At 32.2% G+C, this 24,012-nt stretch overlaps 4 protein-coding genes, 1 long non-coding RNA gene and 1 pseudogene across 12 annotated transcripts; 2 read left to right on the plus strand and 4 right to left on the minus strand.

Moving 5' to 3' along the window:
* Positions 1–1,819: 1,819 nt before the first annotated feature.
* On the minus strand, positions 1,820–3,128 carry LOC108806041 (co-chaperone protein p23-1). Its single transcript, XM_018578059.2, has 4 exons — positions 2,895–3,128; positions 2,226–2,412; positions 2,021–2,139; positions 1,820–1,902 (listed from the first exon to the last, which is right to left on the minus strand). The coding sequence occupies exons 1-4, from the start codon at positions 2,897–2,899 to the stop codon at positions 1,836–1,838; spliced, it is 378 nt and encodes a 125-aa protein (XP_018433561.2). The 5' UTR covers positions 2,900–3,128; the 3' UTR covers positions 1,820–1,835.
* A 261-nt stretch (positions 3,129–3,389) lies between these two features.
* On the minus strand, positions 3,390–5,059 carry LOC108806623 (uncharacterized). Its single transcript, XM_018578781.2, has 8 exons — positions 4,900–5,059; positions 4,725–4,808; positions 4,536–4,616; positions 4,232–4,371; positions 4,028–4,103; positions 3,877–3,949; positions 3,693–3,755; positions 3,390–3,590 (listed from the first exon to the last, which is right to left on the minus strand). The coding sequence occupies exons 1-8, from the start codon at positions 4,959–4,961 to the stop codon at positions 3,486–3,488; spliced, it is 684 nt and encodes a 227-aa protein (XP_018434283.2). The 5' UTR covers positions 4,962–5,059; the 3' UTR covers positions 3,390–3,485.
* Positions 5,060–5,156: 97 nt separating this feature from the next.
* On the plus strand, positions 5,157–6,678 carry LOC108808647 (pentatricopeptide repeat-containing protein At2g27800, mitochondrial). The gene is made up of 2 exons (XM_018580760.2): positions 5,157–5,343; positions 5,436–6,678. The coding sequence occupies exons 1-2, from the start codon at positions 5,204–5,206 to the stop codon at positions 6,544–6,546; spliced, it is 1,251 nt and encodes a 416-aa protein (XP_018436262.2). The 5' UTR covers positions 5,157–5,203; the 3' UTR covers positions 6,547–6,678.
* Positions 6,679–11,300: 4,622 nt separating this feature from the next.
* LOC108835821 (E3 ubiquitin-protein ligase RSL1-like) lies at positions 11,301–15,958 on the minus strand (annotated as a pseudogene).
* Positions 15,959–17,924: 1,966 nt separating this feature from the next.
* LOC108835822 (nucleobase-ascorbate transporter 12-like) lies at positions 17,925–18,696 on the plus strand. Its single transcript, XM_018609046.2, has 3 exons — positions 17,925–18,128; positions 18,356–18,397; positions 18,472–18,696. The coding sequence occupies exons 1-3, from the start codon at positions 17,925–17,927 to the stop codon at positions 18,694–18,696; spliced, it is 471 nt and encodes a 156-aa protein (XP_018464548.2).
* A 1,605-nt stretch (positions 18,697–20,301) lies between these two features.
* On the minus strand, positions 20,302–23,468 carry LOC108811937 (uncharacterized). 8 transcript variants are annotated; one of them, XR_008935535.1, is made up of 10 exons: positions 22,703–23,463; positions 22,420–22,514; positions 22,091–22,334; positions 21,885–22,009; positions 21,739–21,796; positions 21,451–21,558; positions 21,258–21,368; positions 20,760–21,173; positions 20,490–20,593; positions 20,302–20,416 (listed from the first exon to the last, which is right to left on the minus strand). It is a non-coding gene; the product is annotated as an uncharacterized LOC108811937 (long non-coding RNA). The 8 variants fall into 8 exon arrangements; XR_008935533.1 differs by having other exon boundaries at positions 20,302–20,593; positions 20,760–20,975; positions 21,102–21,173; positions 22,703–23,458; XR_008935536.1 differs by having other exon boundaries at positions 20,302–20,593; positions 21,649–21,796; positions 22,703–23,468.
* Positions 23,469–24,012: the final 544 nt, after the last annotated feature.

Here is a 24,012-nt window from a genome sequence, read left to right on the forward strand (position 1 = left end):
GATGAAAGTTCTCATGTCTATTCACCCCATGCACTTCTCTCAAACTCCGCTTCACCTTCTATCCTTCAACAATATCCTCATACTTCTCCTGCGTTTATTTTATATAAGCTTTTTACAGAACCGAAATAAATGAATAGAGACAGCTTTGAACGCTCTTAAACATTTATATGTTCTTAAAAACTGAATGAAAGTTAGTTATTTTGCAGAAGCTAGAAATGACTTCTTCCTTTTCTTTCTACACCATTTCCGACTTCGCCTCGTTTCTCCTGCTAAAACAAACAAACAACTCTTTCAGTTACAAAACAAAACTCATCTCCCGTGTGTTCCACATATTTATTATCTCAAACACTTACGATTTCGTACAGTAGTTTCGACTCCGTGAACCCGATCAGGTCAAAATCATACACCTTGCTTTAAGTTGCTTGGTTAGGAGGTCTAGACCCCGTTTCCCTTTGTTCTGTCGCTGCCTCTTCCTCCCAAGATTCCTCTCTGCTTCAGACCTCAAACTAACACCCTACCACTTGTGCTTCTTGCTCCACCCAATCCAACACCATGTCACATCAAAACATATAAAGAGTAGGTATGTCCTTACCATGAGACTTTTGAGCCGTTTGACCATGCCGTACGCAACCACCACACAACGGAGTAGCTCACTATGGTCTTCCTTTGAATGAAAAGGCACAAGACCAAAGGCTTTTTAGTTTCCTAGTACAAAATATGTTACCAACGATTTAAAAATAATATCATTTAGTCACAAGTTAGAATTACGCAAAGATACTAATTTGTTACTGAAATCCTTAATACAAAGCTTTTTTAAAAAAATATAACCACAGTAGCACACCATAAAGAGCTTAGCAAGGAAGAAGTTGAAAACGTTAGGCCTTTACAAAAGATTACTAATAACTGATACTTGATATTCAAACCCATCAAAGCGAACCAGTAACTGATAAAAAAGTATAATGATTAACTATCCAAACCCCTTGAATAAGCTTTACAAAATTGATCGATCCAAATCATCTATGCAGTAGAACAAAAAAATGCAGCAAGAGCTTCATAGTAAGATCTGAAATTATCTTGAAAGCCTTGTTCAAGACGATCCCAAACTACAAATATATATGTTTTAAATTCTTGAAACGTTTTGCCTCAAGACCCATTAATGGTTCTGTAAAAAAGAAATATACTTACATGTGTTGGTCGATTCATGTGTGATTCGATATTGATCCAACAGATATTTTACAGTCTCTTCCTTGCTCTTGTAATCACGCATGCACTCCATGATCTACCGTGAACCTGAAACAGAGCAACGAAAGATGAGCGTAAGAGATTATATAATGTAACTTATAACTGAATGATGATATGATGGAGTCTTACGTAAGGCATCGCCAGCATTAGGAGTAGTGGGTTCTTGTGATGTTACAGCATCATCATCTCTTTGGATATTATATAGCAGTTGTTGCTCTTTCTCTCTTTTATCCCTGAAACACATCGGTATAAGTTTGTGGCTGTCTATTCTTGAAGCTTCACATATTTTCCGGTAAGTCTTGCAAGACTGATAGTAAGATCTGAAATATTCTGTGTACATTGTTTAACAAAGATCTCAAACTACAAATTAAAAATTTATTTGGAAAGAGTTTAACTTACTTGCAGCCAAGTTCTTTCTCAGCTCTCTCTGTTGAAGTATAAACTGCAGTTGCATCTCCTGGTCTTCTCGGACAAAGCTTGATAGGTATTTTCTGAAAAAAATGTTATTTGTTTCAACCAACTTTATACCACAGAAACATTTAAGAGATATTCTAATTTCACTCAGCACTATGTTTACCTTGCCACAAGCTTTTTTAAAAGCAGCAACCATTTCTAATACAGACGTTCCTCGTCCGGTCCCTTAATTGTAAGCAGTACAGCCTGTTGATAATTACAACAAACAAACACATATATGTCTGAGCAAGTATCCATCAAACCAAGGCTACCATTTTAAAAAAAATGCTAGCCAGTGCTGCCTTCAATGTCCTCATCAACCCACCTCCCAATCAATCTTGACATAGTGTGGCCCTTTCGAATGATTATCTTGTCCCACGTTTCAGGCTCTATTTTCTCAATTATGCAGAATATGCTTCTCAATCCAATGTTGATTTTGCTTTCCTAAAAACGGGAAAAAGGTTAAAAATAGAACCTTAAACAGTTAACAAATGAAAACAATCAAGACCAGATTAGTCTATGAAACTCACCTCAACATTGACTTTGTTGTGAAGCTCGAGTTTAAGCTCATAAACGTGGTTTTCAGGACCAGCTTTTGCAGAGAAATCGAAGACAACTTCAGGGAGAAGATTAACTTTAGTCTCCTTGGAATCAGCCAACACTACGGTGAGGAAAATCTTGTCAGTGGTCTCTTCCCATTTCACTCCAGGATGATGACTGTAAAAACACATCAGAATCAATCACTTTCAAGACCAAACATATATACACATCAGAGATACCAAAGTTAGTACAGTAGAAAGAAACTTCAATTAAAATTAATATGTCTGCAACTTCAGCAAGCAGAAAAAAAAAATCAGATTTATAACACAATCTTAAAAGCATAAACCCTGAATCCAACTACAAAGATTCAGGCTTTAGAAAGATTAAACTGATGCAAACATACTCATATGCAACTAATGGCGACAATATAAAGAGAACAATAAACCCTAGAACCGATTTTAAAACCCAAAATTTGTCCCGAACCGAATGAAAGCGTAGAATCAAATTCAATGATTCTATACACAAACAACACAAACCCCATGATGAAAAACGAAACTTGAAATGAAAACAGCAGACACATGAATCCGAAAAGACAGATTCGTCAAATGGGAGAATGAGGCAGAGATATCTCATAGATAGTGAAAAAGATTACTGAATACCTCATGTTTAGTGGATGAAGCTTGTAGAATAAGAAGAACCCTAGAGAAAAGAGAAAGAACTCAAACGGTGATTAGATTTTTCGTTTACTTGTTTTGATCGAAAGAGAGAGAGACTCTCTCTTTAATCGCTAAAAATAAATGAGATTTCAGAAGGATTTGATTGCATAGAGATGGAGTTCTGTGTCAATTGATCGATGTTTGAAGAAGACGAAACGACAAAGCTAAGAGGAATCTCGATGTAAAAAAACAGCGTTTAAGGTTTTTTTTTTTTACTTGGGTTTATGGGCCGAAATTTAGATGTTTCGTTTATGTTTTACGAAGTGAAATGCGGTTGAAGCCCAACCGAGTTAATTGATGCATCTGACGTGGCCAAAAACTCAATTCCTATTGGACAATTTAATAATCTGACGTGGACAGGCTGAGAGTTGATCTTATTTAGCTTTTAGTATAGTATAGATGGTTTGTGATTGATGCATGCGACACAAGAAATTACTATCGCAGTAACTGAAATTGAATAGTTAAAAAAATAGAAGTTTTTCCAATATTCACAATCAAGATAAAAAAGGTAAACAGGATTAGAGCTAAATAATTTTAGATTCTTCTTCGGTTATCGACTCTGGTTCTCTTCAAGTCAGGTTCTGTTTGAAGATTCTCGCTGCTTGCTTCTGACCTCTTCTGCTTACCACTTTCTTCAATCTTTACAATATGTCACACAACCCAAACGAGTAAATGTTTTAGTCAAGGAGCGTGTCTAAGAGTTCACTAAAAAAAATACGAACTTGGGAAGATTCGTTTTACCTTGTTGAGTTTCTCCCTCACAGTTTTAACAGTTTGATTCATTGAAGATGACCCAAAATACTCCTACACAATTTTATCACTTCTCTTTGTTAAAAATGAAACCAACAAGCCTAAGATATATCTTTGAAGTTTAATGACATAAATGTCGAATAATGTCCGAATGAGCACAATTCAAAAAACAGACCTGGTCAGATGAAACTCGAGTAATAGGAGCGTTTCTTCTATGGAATTGGTAATCCATTTCGCTTTGCAAACTCCTAAAAGACAGAACGAAGAAGGAAGATGCAATAACTTGATGTGTTCACTGATACAAAGAAGTATTCCATCTTTCTTACCTTTGTAGTGAGAAATTACCCATTTGGGTCAAAGCCGGTTTTGTGACTTGTGAGACGCTGCTCTTGGCTTTCTGGGCTGTTCACAAGATGAAACATATAGAGTTGTCAATCGTCTAAACAGTTCATTATAACACAAACACACATTTTACTAATACAATTCCTAACTAATGAAGACTAACTGAAGTGGGAAATAAAAAAGCTTACGGTTGGATCTTGAAAGCACTTCTTTCCTCCTTGTTTCTAACTTTTCCTTGGTGTCACTGAGACTCTCGAACTCAGGAGCATATGAAATCTGGAGCCGGTTTCCCAAGAAGACTGAGTCATCCAACTTCCTCTTTGCAAATCTATCAAACATGAACATACCTTTTAACCAAACAAACTATTCCTCTTGGAACCAAAAGTAGAGACAATATAGTAAGAAACAAGTTAAGACAAATAGAAAATTCAGACAGCTTTAGCCTAAGAACCGAAAGCATCTGATGATCAAAGAGAAACAGGGAAGCAAAACCTGGAATTAGCGATGAGACGGAACTTGATCCAGTAGACATCAGTAAACGCCTCACAGTCTTCGGCATCCATTGGTTTACATCTTCCCAAAACCCAAATAAAACAAAAAAAAATCAGAACTGAAAATAACAACGCGGTGGATTTAAAAAAAAAAGAGAGAGAGGGAAATAGCAGTTAGTTAGTTACTCACTCTTCAACCTCTCCGTAAGTAGAGAACAATCTCATGAGATCATCACCACAACCTAAAGCCGGCACGTTTCTTACTACCAAGTATCTGAATCCAACAACAAAAAACAAAAAGGTTCAGACTTTGAAAAACAAAAAAAAGACAAAATCGATTAGTGTAAGTTGTGGTAATAATATACCTTGATTCATCGCAGACTGTATAAACCCTAACCGCTGGAGGAATCTCTTTCTGTCGACCCATCTCTTTTCTTCTGCCCAATTCCGAGTGAGAGATTTTGATCGGAACCCTAACAACGACACCCGATCTTGAAGCATTCAAACGACGTAGTTTTCTCAGGACTGAAAAAAAAAGACGATTAAACCAATCAACTACTCCGGTTAAATAGTTGAAACGGGTCTAGTATTTAAAATTTCACTGAATTGAACCGGTTCTTTCTATTACAGTGTTTTCTGGGAGATTCTTTAGCAGAAGCTAAAGAGAAAATGGCTGCAACTAGGTCTGCGTTTATGTCCTCCATCTTCAGAATCGCTACTGCTCGAACCTTGATCTCACCCGAATCCAGAACCTCCTTCACAAACCCTATCTCTCTTCTCCAGTCCCGAATCGAAGTTTCCATCCCGAGGTAAATTTATTGATTCTTCGAATGTATAATGTTTTCAGGGTTTAAAATCTTAATTTTGACACAAAAGTTTCAATCTTTGATACAAACCCCAGAAGCTTCCACAGTTTCATTGCTTCCACCGTGTTTGGCTCTACACGCATCTCTGTTTCCGTTTCTATGTCATACTCAACGACACTCCCTACCCGCTCACTCAGAAGAAGAATCAGCAAAAGAAACAACCCAAAACCCGTTCTCGACGAATCCAAGTTCCGAGAATCCGTCTCGAATCTCCCGCCGAGATTCACACCCGAAGAGCTCGCCGACGCCATCACCCTCCAAGAAGACCCGTTGGTGTGTTTCCACCTCTTCAACTGGGCCTCGCAGCAGCCGAGGTTCAACCACGAGAACCCTACTTACCACGCAGCCATCAGGAAGCTCGGAGCCGCTAAAATGTACAAAGAGATGGACGACGTCGTGAACCAGGTCCTCTCCGTCCGCCACGTAGGCAACGAGAATCTTTACAATTCAATCTTGTACTATTTCACGAAAGCCGGGAAGCTGATACGCGCGGTTAATATATTCAGACACATGACGACTAGTAAGAATTTGGAGTGTAGACCGACGATCAGGACGTATCATATCCTCTTCAAGGCCCTGTTGGGTCGAGGGAACAACAACTCTTACACGAGCCATATGTATATGGAGACGATACGGTCATTGTTCAGGCAGATGGTGGATAGCGGGATCGAACCGGACGTGTTCGCTCTCAACTGTTTGGTCAAAGGCTACGTGCTCTCGCTCCACGTCAATGATGCTCTTAGGATATTTCATCAGATGAGTGTGGTTTATAGTTGCCAGCCGAATTCGTTTACTTATGATTATCTGATACACGGGCTGTGTGCTCAGGGGAGGACCAATAATGCTAGAGAGTTGCTTGATGAGATGAAAGGGAAAGGTTTTGTTCCTAACGGGAAGTCTTATAACTCTCTTGTTAATGCTCTTGCGCTTGGAGGTGAGGTCGATGATGCGGTGAGTTGTTTGTGGGAGATGGTTGAGAGTGGGCGAGTGGTTGATTTGATTACGTATAGAACGCTTGTCGCTGAGAGCTGCAGGAATGGGAAGCACGATGAAGCGAGGAGGCTGTTGGGTACGTTGAGAGAGAGAAAGCTTGTGGACAGAGATTCTTATGACAAGCTTATGAATGTTCTTCGAAAGGATTTGTAGATGTGTGTTCTAGTTTTGATGTAATATCGAAAATTTTGGTGAAATTTATTTATTTATTTATGCAAGTAACTAAAACATAATTATAAATTCAAGAGAGGAAATATATTTAATGCTAGTTAAAAGTTAAAACTATCTACTTTTGTTTTTTTTTTCCTTGTCTACCGATTAAATTAATTATCTATATTATTATTTGAAATTCTAAATATGATATTTTGTTAATATCTATTTATTAACTTTTTGCTGATTTGTCATATTCTCTATAATTTTAGGATTAAAAATTAATTTCTAGTAATTAATTGTAAAACTATTAGTTTTAATAAACGATTTTAATGATTATTTTAATATATTGATTAAGGGCATGTTCGTTTCTCCATTTTTAATCTTCATTCAAATGATCCATTTGTATGATCCATTCAGATGATCCATCTAGATTCGTTTCTCCATCTAGATGAGCCATCTAAATGAACCATTTGAATGAGTTATATGTTTGTTTCTCCATTTGTAGTTTTCATTCAAATGAATTTGATATACAAATTACATATATACCCTTGTTTTGAATTAATCATATGTTTGATATACCCTTATTAAAATTTGCATTCTGATATTTATAAATTTATAAGTTTCAAATATTTAAATTTGCATTTTTACATTCATAAATTCATAGATTTATAAGTTTCATAAATGAGATCCAACATTATAGAATGTAATAAAGTTTCAAAATATTTTAATCTAGAAGATGAGAATCCACATATTAACATAATGTGATATAAAGTTTCAAGATATTTAAATCTAAAAAATGAAAACCCACATAACATAATGCGATATAAAGTTTCAAAAGCAACAGCAATAAAGTTTCAAAAGCAACAGCAATAAAGTTTCAAAAGCATTGGTAACAAGGTTTTAAAGATAAACAAAGTCTATCAAAATTTAATTTTTTTATGTATTTTAGTATATAAAGTATTCTGCTTGAACCAATTTTAAAAATGTTTTTACAAGGTATATATGGTAATGTTTTAACATTTATTATTTTATTTTAAATTTAAATAATTTTTAATAATGAAACATATAATATTTTATAAAGGATAAAAATTGTGATTTTGTGATTATTTTAATATATTGATTAACAAAATTAAAAAAATCATTCAAGATTTAGATTTTTTTTTAAAGTATTTTACTATATCAAATATTTAGCTTGAACAAATTTTAAAAATATTTATATGTATGATAATTTCTTATCATGTATTATTTTGTTTAAAATTTAAATTTTTCATAATCAAATATATAGTATTTTACAAAAGATAAAAAATGCATGATAACTATGACATATGATCTACTTAGTGTTGGGTTTGCGGGTCGACCCTCTCCAACCCGCCATGCCAGTGGCGAATGTAGGATTTTTTTAATATGGGGATAAATCATGTATAAATACAAATTTAAGGGTAAAATATAAAATTTAAAGGAAAAATAACTAAATTTTGGGTTGAGTTACAAAGAATTTAGAATTTTTGTGGGGGCAAGTGCCACCTCATTAACACAAGTAGGTTTGCCACTGCTCGTTGCGGATTGAATCATTTTTAATTTAAAATTTTGACTTTTTGATCCACAAGTAGAAAAAATAATATCTGCATTCGCTCCGGTTAAAGCGGCCAATCCACGGGACCCACAATATTGTTAAAAAGAATAATTATTATTATTATTTTGCATATTTTATTAATATTTTTTAAAACAATATAAATAATATATTTTAATTACAATTTATATAAATATTCATAATTTTAATTATTTTTAATAAGAAATAATGTTTAAAAAGTTTTTTTTATTAATTTTGCATATTGACGGGTATCCGCAACCGCTCTCCGTAAAATATACTCGAACCACATCCGTACTTTCCCTACATATTTTCAAATATGTTGATCCGTACCCACTCCACATCCACTCCGCAGGGACGGGGTTTGGCCCCACGGATAAATAATCAAATTTCAAGCCTAGATCATCCTACCTCTAAAACATATTGAAATTCTTCAAAACATATTTTATATAGAATAAATAGTATAATAAACTAACATAAATTTACAACTGCAAAATGTTAATTAATGTATATATACTAAAATCAAATAGTTTTGTATTTAAGGAAAATGTATCGTTAAATAGAAAGAAAAACAATTTTTTTGTAAATTAATAAAGACAATTATCTCAAATATCCGTTTTTAAGTTTTTGTCACAAAATAGCATTCAAAATATAAAATGACCAAAATAACCTCTTTTTATTTTTCAAAATTTTAATATTTAACTTTTATTTTTTGAAATTTGAAACTCATACCCAAAATCTATTCTATTAATTCTTCAGCATGACCAATTGATATATGTTATGTCCAACAACTATTTTTTCATGTAACCTACTTTAAAAAAAAACTAACTCTTTTATAACTGCATCTACATGTATTTCTACCTGTTACGTGTAGTATATCGTTACTTTTTATTTCTTTCCTATATTCTAGGAACCACTAACTCTCATCCATAAAACTTATATTTTATTTATTTCATTTTAAAGTTGTTTTGTTTGATTAACCAATGCAGATTCTGTTAAAATTTTATTTTATTTTAGTGTAGAGATCACGAGTGTGGTTCATCATAACTTCTTTATACTCAGTCAAAAATGCAGAATGTTGAAAAAATTCTGTATAGTGTTAATTTGTGTAAAATCCTATTTATTCTTAATTGTTTGTGGTTTTTAATATCTTATTTATTCTTAATTGTTTGTGAATTTTAATATAAATTAGATTTCACCCCGTCCTTTCAAGAGCGAGTATATTTTTGTTTTAAGTTTTTGTGAGAAATTTTAATTTTTATATTTTCATTTTTGTAATCATATGTGTATTTAATATTAGTTTAATTTAATATAAGTTTTAGTAACTATATTGAATATGTCAAGTTGCATAACTATATTTTTTTGCTATATGCATTTCAAAAATTATTTTTAAACTTATTCATAGATATTACGATATATTATATTTTTTTAATAGTTACCTAATATATTTAGTCAAGAATATTTGTATTCAAAAAAATCCGATTTGGAACCGACCCGAAAATCAAAATCTCATACTCTGTTAGACATGCTTATATATTCGAAACGATTATTAAAATGTTAAATTTGAAAACCAATCATACTCAATCCGCACCGAAAACCGAACAAGTTTTTTGAAAAGTATTTGAATATTTAATTTTTAATATTCTGTTAATTATATATATATGGGTTAATATGATCTTTTAATAACTTTAAGTAAAATCATATTTAAAAATACTTTACAATCAAAAGAAAATAATATCAATACTATTAAATTTTGTACATGTCCAATTTATGTTAGTTAAGTCCAACAAAAAAAAAGATATATATAACTGCTTATATGCTCATATAAATATAACTATTTAACCTTTAACTTTATTTAGAAAAAAACACGCCAACAACTAATTGGTCGAAAAGACTATTTTTATTATAAATATATATTTTTATAATAATTAAAATAAATAATGATTATTAAAATATATATAATCCGTGGATGACCATAAAATTAAGCGGAGCGGATGCAAATACCAAATTATTTTTTTGTGGGTTGTGTAGGTCATATTTTTAACCAAAACAAAATTGCAAACCCGCGGGTTGGCGGGTCAGCGGGCGAGTACGACCCGCAACCCAGTCTTAGCCGTACGTATACCGGATCAATTTTTAAACTGTTATTATTTAATAAAATATATTTTGATTAAAATTTATACACAAACTATGATTATAAAAAAATAAAAGTATAATCAGAAATAAAAAAATAAATATCAAAAAATAAATTTCAAACAAAAAATATACCCGCCTTTTTAAGGGCGGGTCAAAATCTAATCCACCTCTTAATTCTAAACCCTAAATATAAATTAGTTAACCCAAATGGTAAAAATACATATTTTACCTTTTAATAAAATTTCTTCTGATCATTTTTCCTCTTTAAATGCTATTTTTGTGAAGATAAACTAAAAAGATCTATCCAAAAAAATTCTCAATTAAATAACTCTAAAATTAATAAAATATCAAAATTTCAACATTATTAATTTAAATAGTTTTTACTGTATTAAAGCCACGAGGGTTGTGATAGAAATCGGATATATATTATTATATCATATGTGCGATATTTAAAACTTAAATTTTGCTAGATTTTAGGAATGATATAGGTGGGAACGTCCTTTTCTGGTACTTTAAAATCGATTGCCATATTATTCAAATTTACAAACTTTGGAATGATATTGGAGAGTTAATCACGCTAAGGTAGTAGATATTGTAGTATCTGTTTTATTATTTAAATGGCAATGCTGACAAAAAAAATATATTTAAATGGCAATCAGTTTTAACGGTAGCAAAATACACGGAAGCGAATCACTAATATCCCAAAAGATGTTAAAATGTTCGGAATCACTAATATCCCAAAAGATGTTTAAACGGTAGCAAACCATTAATCCAATTACCATATACATATATGAAAACATTTAATAGAATATATTTCTCAAAAAAAACATTTAATAGAATACGCCAACAAAATATCTTGAAGATCCAATTTGAAAACATTTAATAAAATACGCCAAGAAAATATCTTGAAGACCCAATTTTAAATGTACATTAAATCCAATAAATACAAATTTTCAATGGTCAACAACTATACTTTCCAAAAATACATTACAAACAATCAATTATACATAACGAAAGCGTTACTGCAATAAATAACGTATATTTCTTTTTCAAAAACATAACTCCACACATATTCGATCAAATCAAACCCTCGCCTACTACATATAAAATATGAGCCTCCCTCAAGAACTCTTCCAAACAAAAAAAAAACAAAACACTCAGAAAATCACAATGGCCTCTCTCTAAACTCTTACTCCTGGAAACAAAAATCCAAAACTGAAATTACTCCACATGTAGCAAAGATCTCCAGATCCGCAGTCCACAAATCATGGCAGCAATCCCTCCTCTTGCCAGCTCTGCCACCAACCCTCTCCTATATAGAAACATCAATCTCCATCCCTAACCATTCACTCACTAGCATTGTTACACAGGTACAACGATCTTATGTAGTGATGCCTCACCAGTGGTAACTTGAAGGCTCATTACGTAATTGGGATACAAGAGCATTTCCATAAAAACAACATAAATGGGGTTGCCACATCTACGCATCGCAGCAGAAGGTTCGAACTACAATGTTATTTACCTTTATGGTCTAATAATGTTATGTAGGGGAGATCCGGCAATCGGACAAACAATGAGAGACACACTTGGATGGAGAGAAAACAAAACACGAGTAGACACTTGCCGGAAAAGATCAAACAATCAATCCATAGAGTAAGAATCACAAGATTTGAGACTTACATGACAACATACATGAAGACAAGGACAACCATAACATGTCATCAAGCCAACATTGACAATCAGTGTGACACATGTTATTATTATAAGTAAATTACAAAATTTATTTTCACTATTTAGCCATATTATGTAACTACCGCATTTCATATCTCTATATCCATTATCAGTTATCAAATTTAAATAAATTCTTCTTAATCTATCTCTCAATCGGATGCAGAAATTAGTATTCAACACTTTCAGCCCATCTAAACAAAAAAAAAACAGGAACTACATGATCACGTATACCAAAAGGAAACACATGATCATGAAGGCGACTCAAGATGTATATCAAAGCAACTACTCTATAACTCTATTGTAGGTTGCATTCAGCAAATAACAGTGAGAAAGGGAATTTAATAATACAAAGCAAGAATGGTATTTTTAATCTCCTTTCCAAAGAACAAAGGTATTTAATCTGTTCTACTTCTTGAGTACGAACCAAATACCGAAAATAATGATTCCCAAAAAGGAAACACAAAACAAGATGCGTTGCCACATTGGTAGCGGCCGTAGAGCCCTTAGGTCAGGGGCATGTCCATGAGAGCAACCTCCAGCCTCGGCTCCACACTGGTAGCAAAATTCATGACCACGTCTAACGATTGCAATAATGCTTAATCAGATTTTACACATTAAAACAAATTCGAAAGGGAAGTGTGACTATATAGAGATGATACCTGCACTTTACGCGGATGCAGCCTCGAGAAAGTTCAATCATGTGTTGACACTCCGCATTGACGCCACATTTTCTTGTCTGCTAGAGCTTTTAGCTTTCCATCGTTTTCTGTCGGATTTGGATGCAACCTCTTGTAATGGTCGCACAACATATTACTATGCCACGGAACTTTACAGTTGATGCAAAAGGGTTCACCGCATTTAACGCAGCCTCTCCTAACTCCAGCTTCTTTAGTAGATTTCCAGATCTCCGTTTTGGGACATCAAAGCAGAACACCTAGGCTTTGGATAGATTCTCTCCGATACAGGAATTGAATCCTCTTTAATCCTCTTTTCCAAATGACAGGCCTCTTAGGAGAACATAAATATCTCAATTAGAGTTAAAAAAAATGGGGATCAGGCAATATCTAAGCGAGTAGTATTTTGAATTTTCTATATATTTTCCGTTTGAAACTATCTATCTATTCTATTAATTCTTCAGCATGACCAATTGATAAAAGTTGTGTCCAACTATTATTTTAATTAATGATACATATTTAAAAAATTATTAACTAGATCAAAATATATATAATGGATGTAACCGCCATTCAGTTGCATAATAATTGGGATATCATGAAACCGTCACTTAATAACTGCATATATAAATCAATAGTTGATCAAAATCGTTACTTAATATTATGATAATTAATATTAATCAAATAACTAAAAACATTAATGTTATCATAATTAATCAAACACAAACTAAAATTAAATAAATATGAGAAAAAGTGCGGGATGGCATCAACATTTTATTTGATTTTGTAATTTTAATTTCAATACTAAAATTATTATAAGTATACTTATGACTAATATATATATATATTTATTTTTTATACTTATTTGGTTTTTGGTGCGGATCTGATGTGATGTTGGTTTTTCGGATATAGCACTTTATGGCATGTTCGAAAATATAGGTGAGGTCTATTCAGATCCATAACCCTGATTTTCGGATCAACTTCGAATCATTTTGTGGATACAAATATTTTTTACTAATTAAGTTAGTAACTCAAATCAATACTATTAATTTTCCAGCATGACCAATTGATAATTGTTTAGTCCATTTATTTATAATCATGTCTTCCTAATAATTAACTGCCAATATTTAACATATAGATATCTGCAAAGACATATTAGATTGTAACTGCCACTACACCACTAGACGTTTTAAGATTATCACGAAAACAACTTCTGTTTTTTAATGTTTAAAAAAATCAAACACACGCACAAATATATTAATATGCTATACAAATTCTTATATAAAATTATGGTTTTATGGTATGTGTTATACTTTAGCATAACTATATGTATATATATATATATATATATATATATTTATATGTATATTATTTATAGTTTGTATTGTAACATTTTAATAAACTAAAAAATTAGTATATTTAAAATTTAAAAATAAATCTTCAATTTGTATTCATAAATTTATGATTAGAAAGTTAATAATAAAATAGTAATAATTAATTTCAGACATATTTACAGAAAAAATACAAAACAACACTATACATGCGCTTCAAGTACAGATCAAGATCTAATATAGGTCTAACATTTTACCGGACCCGAAAAACCAAACTAGAACGGATCCGAAAATACAGGTTCAGATTCGAGTTTATGCTAAAATATTTATTGGATCTTTTTTTATGGGGATCCACAAGTCTCGGTTTGGATCTACGTCCTACAAGAGACCCAATCATGTATTCGAAATACTCAAAAATTATTATATATTAGGTAAATTTGGATGATTGTGTGTATTTTAGATATTTCAGATATTTTTTTAAATTTCGGATTCAGGTTTTTAGGTATAATTTCAGGTTTCGGGTAAATTTTAGATTTCCAAAAAATATAATTTGGGTGTTCGGGTAAAATTTGAGATACCTTTCGAGTTTTCGGATCTGATTTTGTGTAAGTTTCAGATATATTTTCTCCCGGTATTTTTAGGATTTGCAGGTACTTTTTGAGTTTTTAAATTCAGTTTGGATATGTCAGGTTTTTTTCGAGTCCTATATACCCAAATCAACCCGAATCCGAAATAAAACTGAAACTACGAGTGTTTTATGTATATTAGAATTATATACTTGAACCGACAAGAGTTCGACAAGATCCTGGCCGAGCAGACCTGAAAAACTATAGATATCTATATGGATCTAAATTTTCAGGAACCGAACGATGCGGACCTAATAAGACCTGATCCGAGGACCGGATGCCTAGGCCTAATCTGAATAGATAAATATGATTACAAAAAATGGATTTATAATTATAAAGAAACGAGTATATGCCGACCAACTTTAAATTACTATTATTTCTACAGTAAATCAAATATGTTTTGATTAAGATTTATACACATATTTTTTTTTTGTCAACAGATTTATACACATATATGACTACAAAAAATATGATTAAGAAAAAAACACAAATATTACAATTAAATATCTAGAAAAAGTTAAACAAAAAATATACATGTCCTTTTGAAATGGCGGGTCAGAATCTAGATTCTGAAGACCCGAATGTTCTCAAATATTTAAAAAAATAGTTTCATTTAAAATAAAAAATCATATGAACTTTTTAAAATACACAAAAACAGATCAATATATAACGGGTCAATGACAAAAAAAATAGTTTAAAAATATTAAACTTTTTCTTTAAATTAAAATACTAAAAATAAAATCATTGTGAAATAATTCACAAGTTTAACAGCAGGTTAATAAACAAAAATCATAAAATACGAATCAGAAATTATTTGGAGTCTTCAAAATTTTGGTCATAGAACAAAAATTATTCATACAATAATTTTAGATAAATTTCATAAAATTATTAACAAAATATAATTTATCAAGTATAAAAATATTCATGACATAAAATTAATATTTTCAACAAAAATATACCCGCCCTCTGAAGGGCGGGTCAGAATCTAGTCTAATCTATTAAAACTGAAGTACATTTAGTACTTAACCCTAAATTTTCCTAAATAATTACCAACCAATGCCACTGATATTTTTGTTATTTAGCACCATTATTAATAACCAACCTAATTCGATTGATTTACCCAAAATAATTCTTGAATATAACCATAAATAATTCTCGGTTTAATGTACCACTATAGTCATATATTCCAATTTCTCCCTAATGTGATAGAATAATCCTCATTTAATGCAAACTCGTGTGCATAAAATTAGTTATCGATGTTAAAAAATATTAAATCATCTCTATCAAAAAATTGTTTTCATGTAATATACTAAATCCAAACTAACCCATAGAATATGTGTTTAAATATAGTACATCTAATTATGAAATTGTATCCAGTTTTGTGTATATAATAGCATATACAGTTTTCAGTATCTAAATTTTTTATATATCATGTCTCAACATTCGCATTTTAGAATATTAATATGTAATTTATAAATAAATTTCAAAGCAAATGAAACCGGATCCCATACATTGGTTTGTATATACTGACAATATTCTATAACCAGCTGTCTATAATTGAGCCTGATTTTTAGGCAATCACAGTATCCAAAACGATATAAATCTTTCGAATACAATAAATATTCTTAAATGAGCAATTAGGATATTTATTTCCTATATACTAGGCTCGAGATAAAAAATAATAAAATATATCAATTTTTTTGAATGAATTCAATTTTCTTGAATAACAGTATTGGAGATACCGATTTAGTTGGAACTAAATCGATTATAGTATTATAAATATTTTGAATATCCTCTTTTTCTAAACTATTTATTTATAAAAAGAATATCTATATTATTAAAACTGAAATACAAATTGAGTTTGTTTGAAAACATGAATATCAACTTTTAAAAAAAATAATTGAAAACATGGATATCAGTTTAAAAAAAAATTTGTTTGGAAACATATATTTATATTTTATATTATTAAAAAAGAAGTACAAATATAAAATATCTTTAAGTTTTCCAACTTATTTACAGTGACATGCCACTGAAGTAATTAAATAAACATATTTTAAGGAATCATTTTTTATTAAACTATTTCATAGATCAAATTTAACTTAATTTTTGTATTTAATATATTTCCTTAAACAAATTAGCTATTTTAGGGATATTCAAATTTAAAATCGATTTTAATTATATTAAACTCGGATAATGTTACCATTAATTATTTTGAACAAGAATCAAGTTTAAATTCGATATTAAACATAATTATGAATATTCCTAAAATTATGTTTAACTTACCATTAATTATTTTAAAAAATAAAATTTATATATGCTAAGATTTAAATATCTTTAAACAACTTATAGAACAATATGAAATATTTGTAAGTGAATATTAATTTTAATATAATATAATCCCACCTAATATTATATATATTTAAAAATTTCAAACATATACGTTTAATCATTTCAGTTACTATTAATTATTTTCAACAAGAAAATTTAAATATCTTCGTGAAACAATGTTTAATGCTTATAACCAGATATTTTGTTCCTAACGAATTTAAATCTCACCGTATTGTCCATATCTGATCAAAATATTTAAATTCTTATTACATTTGAAAAATAATTTCATGTTAAAAGAAATATTATTCAAACATATCAATAGATCAATGTTTTGTCAAAAGTTTAGTAGCGGATACGAGTCACTACTTTCAACAGCACATAAACTATTTAATTGTTGTATTTATAAAATATTTAAAATATAACAAATATTTAAAATATAAACCAATAAACATTTAAATAATATTCATTTATATAAAAATGAAAATAACAACCCGTGCGGGCGCACGGGTCAAGCTCTAGTTTAAAATAAATGTGGAGTCAATTTTCTTTTACTTATCAACAATTTTGAAGCCAATGTGGAGACTTTTTGCTTAATCAGGTTATGTATCAGGTTGGTTCGTACCATGCTTCTTCTCTGTTAGTAGCGTCAATGCCTCCAACTCCTGGTTGTTGTGAGTCGGGCAATAGGCCTTGAAGGTCTCACAAGTGTCCTAGCCTGTTTATGGGGTACAGGTACTGGTTCAACCACCTTAACCGAAAACGTTCACACAATCGCTGTGGCTAAAATGGGAAGCCGCAGAGTCGTTGAATTAGGCGCATGTGTTTTAGTTATATTATCCCTTGTCGGTGAGTAAGTGTTCACTGCTTATTTTAACTATATGATTTGATGATTAAAGAGAACTGAAAGTAATTTTGATATATATTCTCTGGTAAAGTTGGAGGGTTTATAGCATCGATACCTCAAGTGATGGTTGCTGCTCTTCTCTGCTTCATGTGGGCGTTTACAGCTTTAGGTCTTTCAAACTTACGTTATAGTGAAGCTGGAAGCTCGAGGAATATCATCATTGTCGGGTTATCGTTGTTCTTTTCTCTCTCTGTCCCAGCTTACTTCCAGCAGTACGGCATTTCTCCGAACTCGAACCTCTCTGTTCCAAATTACTACCAACCTTACATTGTCAGTCGCGGACCCAGGATTAGTTTTTACCTGGGTCAAACCATGAAAAAAAAGTTTAAAATGTCAACTGTGGGATTTGAAACTGGGTTTAGGAGTGTCATCTAGAGCATTTTACCAACAAACCTAGTGATATTTCTTTGTTCATCCATACAAAACTAAGATTTATCCATATTTAAGGTGTGTCATGTGACACCCTTTCTTCTCAAGTGGGTCCGCCACTGTACATTGTTGCTTCTCATGGACCCTTCGAAAGTCAACATAAAGGGGTATGCTACGCTTTGCCTTCAACATTCAACTTTAGAAGAAAAGGTCCCGAGCTTGTGGGAATGTTTTTTGGCAGGTGAACTATGTAGTGAACACGCTCTTATCGACGATGAACATGGTGATTGCGTTTATCATGGCTGTGATTTTGGATAATACTGTTCCTGGGAGCAAGCAAGAACGAGGGGTTTATGTTTGGCCTGATAGTGAGACTGTAACGAGAGAACCAGCACTTGCTAAAGACTATGAGCTGCCGTTTAGGGTTGGGAGGTTTTTCAGATGGGTCAAATGGGTTGGCATTTGAAAGAATTGACACAATGGCAAAAGTGGTGTATATAGGTCAGATTAAGGATTATTCTCTTTTCTTTTGTTTTTTCTTTCCTCTGTTATTTTTTTTTCTCTTAGTTTTATATATATACTAGGATTGGCCCGCCCTACGGGCGGGATATCAAATTCAAAAATTACATAACATATCAATTAGTTATAATGGATATTTTCAAATTTAGCTTACTTGAAAATGAAATTGGTCTTGGTATTTCCTTGTGTAGATTTTGTTATTAAGATCAAAACCACCATAGATTTTTTATTTAGGCAGTTACATTATCACCAGACCACATTCAAAACTGAAAAATACCTATTTTTGTAAAAAACTTTGAAGCATATGAACCAATTCTAATTTTTTGTAGGGATTAGAGTATACTTAAAATTTCTCATAATTTATAGAATCTATTATGATAGGAAGTATGATCTATAGACGAAGATCGTGGAAAAAACAAAGCCTAATAGAATTATATGAAGCTATAGTTATCATTAATTACATTAGATATTTTAAGTCATTGCATATGAGAACACTTTAGCTAAATTTCAATAAAAATTCTTCTTCCTCAACTTCTTAGAACCACTCTTTTGTAATATGTAGTTTGGGATTGGGAGATCTCCTAAACAGTACCAACAAATGTCTATTGTTCTTTTTTCTTTTGTTTTATGAATTTATAAATTTGACTGGTGTTTTTGATTATTTGTGTTTTTGAAGGCACTTCCAAATCATTGATTCGGACAAAAGAAGTTTCATCGCCACAACAAACAAAAAACTCTACTACTTATTGTAGACTTGTAGTTGTACAAATCTGAAAATGTGGCACTTCTATTTGGCATGTGATATGATTATATAAACAGGAAAAAATAGTCATCCAACAACTTTACTCTCCCCGTGCTTTAGACTAATTTTTGCTAATCCAAAGACCAACATGCATTGAATTATGTACACAGTTTCAGATCATAGTGAATGGTCTAAAAGAGATTAACAAAATACAACATGGATAAAGTTAAAAAAATATCTTGATCTTGTATGAGAAGCTAGCTGTTCAACAAAAAGACATAAACCAGTAATTAGTGCTTATTACAAATAAAATCTTAAACTAAAACCACATTCCTTTTACTACTGCACATTCATGAATTAGAATACAAAATTTACCAAAATCTCTCCACGACTCCACCAGAATAAACAATGGAAAAACCAAATATTAATATTCCCCTTGACTTTGTTAAGGGTTATTAATTGACTTTGTTATTCTCATTGTTGATTTTTTTGCTTTTTTAAAAGTCGGGATTGATCTGAAATGGTTAGGTCTGGCTATTGAACGTGATGGACAAAAGCACTATAGTGGTTTATAATAAGAATGATTTTATGACATTTTGAAAAGAATTCTTGCTATTTCTGTATTTTTGTGTACTCCTTTTGACAATCTTTATTAATATTCTTTTTATGTCAGTGGTCATGATTATCTTTTCTATTTGGTTTTGGAAGCATCTATGGCTGATGAAATTGCTCAAAACGCACTTGGGCATCTCGAGGTAAAAGCCTTCGTCTTTTTTTTCTTTACTTGGTCTGGAAACACACACGGTGAAGTAGGATGTAACCAAGGCTCTAGTTTTTTTTTAATCTAACAGGAATTTGCTACCTTTTTGCGGGTGTTGGGAAGCTACCCAGTGGACACCACAATGCTCTAATTACCAACTTGTTCCTGGTAAGTAGTTCATTGGTTTGCATTGCAAATTACAGAACAACACATCAATCTCTGAGACTGTCAAACTCACCTACTTCATTTTTTTTCTTCTTTAGGACCTGAAAACTATGTTACGCAGATCCATAGGGTGACGTCCTTTCTAAATCCTCACTCTTCTCTGAAACCTCCTGTAAACTGTTTCACAATAAGTAAATAACAGTTGCATTAGAGAAGACAATGAAGATAAATTTTACGTGGGAGTAAATGCGTTTGAGTTCAGAGAAAGAATCAAAATATTTAATGGCTTGAGTCTCAAAAGAATTTAATATCAAGAATTTTACCATGAGCTTGAAATAGTTACCCTTTTGTTCTTCCCCAATCTGAAGAAGCGAAAAACTCAGCTTGGCGTTATGTTTCAAACTGATCCATCTCTCCTCCAAAATCTTCTTACCCTTCCTCAAACACGTACTGTTTTTAAAACCCATTATCCAGAGCTGAACAGAAACTTATTTGCAGTTCTAAAGACAAAATTAAGAGACAAATTAATGTCGATTGTTCATGAAATCTCAGAGTATTCCTGCAAGATAATGATTAAGTACTCAAAATCAGTATACGTTTATGTTTCTTTATAAGACAGTATAAACTAAAGTAATATATTTCAGTGGATCAAAATGATTTCTGGTCTAGCCTTCCTAGCGCTCACTTCTTGCTCTTCTAGAGCTTTATCACTCATAACCCTCTACTGCATTTGCAACAAAGCTCTTTGCCTCTCTTCCTGAAACGGTAACTCATTTATGTCAGTAGGTTTTTGACCTATAACACGTGCTATCTTGTAATGAATCTTGATAAAACACTATACTTTTGATCTCTGAAGATCTAATCCGTCTTGCAGCTTCTTGCAATCATCTTTGTACCGACACTTAAATGCTTTCAGTTGAACATCATGCTCGTTCCTGATTGTTGTTATCCTCTGCATGAGAGAATTTTACCAATTGAATACCAGAGTCTCTATATTCCTATGAAACTATCAAATTGTGCTGCTGGTATTGTACCTCTTTCAATTCAATTTCAGCCTGAAATTGAGCTTGCCTCAGTTCCTCATCGTGCTTAGCTTTGAGATTGAACTCCCTGTTCTCGTGTTCCTCCCGGATAGTGTGTATCTGCAGAACAGGCAGCCTTATCAGCATGTTTGCTATTTGAAAACCTGCTCAGTATCAAATTTACAAACAGAAAGGCAAGAGAAAAGTGACTTTGGTTCTCGTATGTGCATCTTCTGCTACTACACACATGTATAAGCTTATTTATGCTCGTTGATGTTGAGAAAGTGAAGATTACTATACCAGAGAAGCATTTCTCCTGCTTCTCCTCATCATACTTCCTCCGGATTTGATTAACCGCCTAAAAAGCATCAGAGAAGCATATACATCATTTTAAATCTTCTGCATATTATTCTAACGTATATATGGAGAAAGTGATCCAGACATACCTTGTCATTCCTCTGAGATAACTCCTTCAAGTGCCTAGATAATTCCAACTGTTTAGAAGCATCAGATCATATTGCTTCTTCGCGTCTAGAAGCATGGTTTCAGCAGCTGCTAGTACCTCCTTATCCTGCAATGTTGTTCATATTTGATAAGTGCTAAAAGGTCGATAATACTCATAAAGCCTTGTCCAATAACCATATTCATAAACCTCTGTTGTTTTCTGATCCAATTTCTTCTCGTTTCCTTGCATTGATTAATAAGAAGCTCTTTCTCTTCAATAACGCATTAGAGCTGGTTCACCTCTTTTGAATGAATCCAGACGCAGCTGGTTGCTATCGCTATCCTTCTGCAAAATCTCCATTTCTTCAGCCTCTCTGCGCATCAGCCTGTAGCTTTTCATAGTTCTCTTTGCTTTCAGTCTCTGAAGTTGAAAGATGTAACAACAATTCTTGCTGCGATATATATAAACAGATTAAGCATCGCAACTATGCATTGATAATTAAATAGACTGCACAAAGATATGGACGATATATTTACCGTTTTATTCTTTGAGGCTTTCAGATTATGCAACAAAACTTCTATTTCCTCTTTCAGCTCCGATAGAAATGCTTCTGTCTCAGCATTTGTTGTACCTAGACATTTTGCTTCAGACTCTGGTTTTTCAATTTTCAAAATTATCATTCTAATTCTGCAATCAATCAATATTCATGTCAAACATTATATTATACACATTGAACCTAACATATCAATAAGCTATAGTCAAATTCTAACGGAGATTTCTAATCATCAATCAAGTTTTGGGCAAAGTAAAAAACGTTACCGGAATGGACACAGCGTGGAGTAGTCGGAGGTGCAGTAGCGGAGACAGACACAGTGGTATCAAGACAGGTCCTCGACGGCGTGAGAAGCAGCACTGGAGATCGAAGAGCCCATGAGACTTCAACGGAGAAACATGTCGGAGAAACAGACTTGAGTTTAGAGGAGAGACGACACCATCTCCATTTCTTCGCGCAGTTACTAATTAGGGTTAGAGACGATTCAATCTGCTCGGGCCGCATAAACCATCAAAGCTTGAGCCAAAACATGATACCAGACGGTAAAAGCCCATCGCACTGGAGAATAAATGAAACGATGTGTTTCACCTTCTGGGACACGTGTCAGCGCCAGGAAACTCGAGTTTATGACATGGCATCCTATGTGGATAGCCTAGGAGTGATTGAAAGTCTATTTTATATAAATAGATATAACATGGTGGAGTTTTCTTGGGTCCCAAGTTTGTTTATTGGAGAGTTTTGTGGTTTAAAACAGAGAACAGGGAGTTGATGTTGTAAGTTATATAGATCATTATGATCAACCCTTTTGTAATACCTAATTGCCGGCTCTACAGAAGCCGCCGGAGTGGGAAGACGAGATCGATATTTGATAGTTCTACAGAGAAGTCGGAGGGTTTAGAGAGAGAAGATGAATTTTAGAGTTTTCTTATAAAATATTTTTGTTTTTTAGAGAATCTCGTATTAAAAACACTTTCGTTGCCGTCTTTGAAAAGTTATAAGGGAAAATTATGTTGCGTCTCATCTATTGATTTATTAGGCACCACCGCACCACCCCGTAAAATATTTAAATGAAAACTTTTTTTTGATGAAAACTTTTTTAGATGAAAACTTTTTTTAGCGAAAACTTTTATACGAAGAAAATGGGAATCAAGCCATAAAATATAATGCCCATTGTATTTTTTGGTATATCATCTGGGGGAGGCAACATCTCAAATAAACAGACAAAAAACCAAAATAGTTTTCTTTTGAAAAGATAATAAAAGAAAAACGTTGTTGTAGCAGAGCACCAGAACTCGATGGCAAATTGAGGTTGAAATCTATCAGCTTTATAGCTTCAAATGTATAAAAATCGGACTGCAATTAATAATAACAAAAAATAATATATATATACACATATTTATGTTTTTATTATTACTAGAATCACACAATTTTCTTATAGTTGTTCTGTGTGTTGACACTCAGATCATATATACATTTGTAAATAATTGGTCGATAACCATATTCATTCCAAATTCTGAAAGTATCTTCCACACAACACGATATATATTGCGATTTTCATAGAAAGCTATTGCATGTA

The sequence above is a fragment of the Raphanus sativus genome, chromosome 6 (assembly GCF_000801105.2).
Source record: "Raphanus sativus cultivar WK10039 chromosome 6, ASM80110v3, whole genome shotgun sequence".
In the NCBI taxonomy this organism is placed as follows: Eukaryota; Viridiplantae; Streptophyta; class Magnoliopsida; order Brassicales; family Brassicaceae; genus Raphanus; species Raphanus sativus.

Bases quoted from the DNA above. Each gene is read 5' to 3' on its own strand.
- LOC108835822 (XM_018609046.2), top strand. From the start codon at position 17,925: ATGGTTGCTGCTCTTCTCTGCTTCATGTGGGCGTTTACAGCTTTAGGT. The intron at 18,129-18,355 runs ATTGTCAGTCGC...CCGCCACTGTAC, and splicing joins CAAATTACTACCAACCTTAC to ATTGTTGCTTCTCATGGACC. The intron at 18,398-18,471 runs GTATGCTACGCT...GTTTTTTGGCAG, and splicing joins TCGAAAGTCAACATAAAGGG to GTGAACTATGTAGTGAACAC.
- LOC108806623 (XM_018578781.2), bottom strand. From the start codon at position 4,961: ATGGGTCGACAGAAAGAGATTCCTCCAGCGGTTAGGGTTTATACAGTC. The intron at 4,809-4,899 runs GTATATTATTAC...TGTTGGATTCAG, and splicing joins ACAGTCTGCGATGAATCAAG to ATACTTGGTAGTAAGAAACG. The intron at 3,756-3,876 runs GTCTGTTTTTTG...AAAATTGTGTAG, and splicing joins CTCGAGTTTCATCTGACCAG to GAGTATTTTGGGTCATCTTC.
- LOC108806041 (XM_018578059.2), bottom strand. The intron at 2,140-2,225 runs GTGAGTTTCATA...TCCCGTTTTTAG, and splicing joins ACAACAAAGTCAATGTTGAG to GAAAGCAAAATCAACATTGG. The intron at 1,903-2,020 runs GTGGGTTGATGA...AATTATCAACAG, and splicing joins ATGTCAAGATTGATTGGGAG to GCTGTACTGCTTACAATTAA.
- LOC108808647 (XM_018580760.2), top strand. From the start codon at position 5,204: ATGGCTGCAACTAGGTCTGCGTTTATGTCCTCCATCTTCAGAATCGCT. The intron at 5,344-5,435 runs GTAAATTTATTG...TACAAACCCCAG, and splicing joins ATCGAAGTTTCCATCCCGAG to AAGCTTCCACAGTTTCATTG.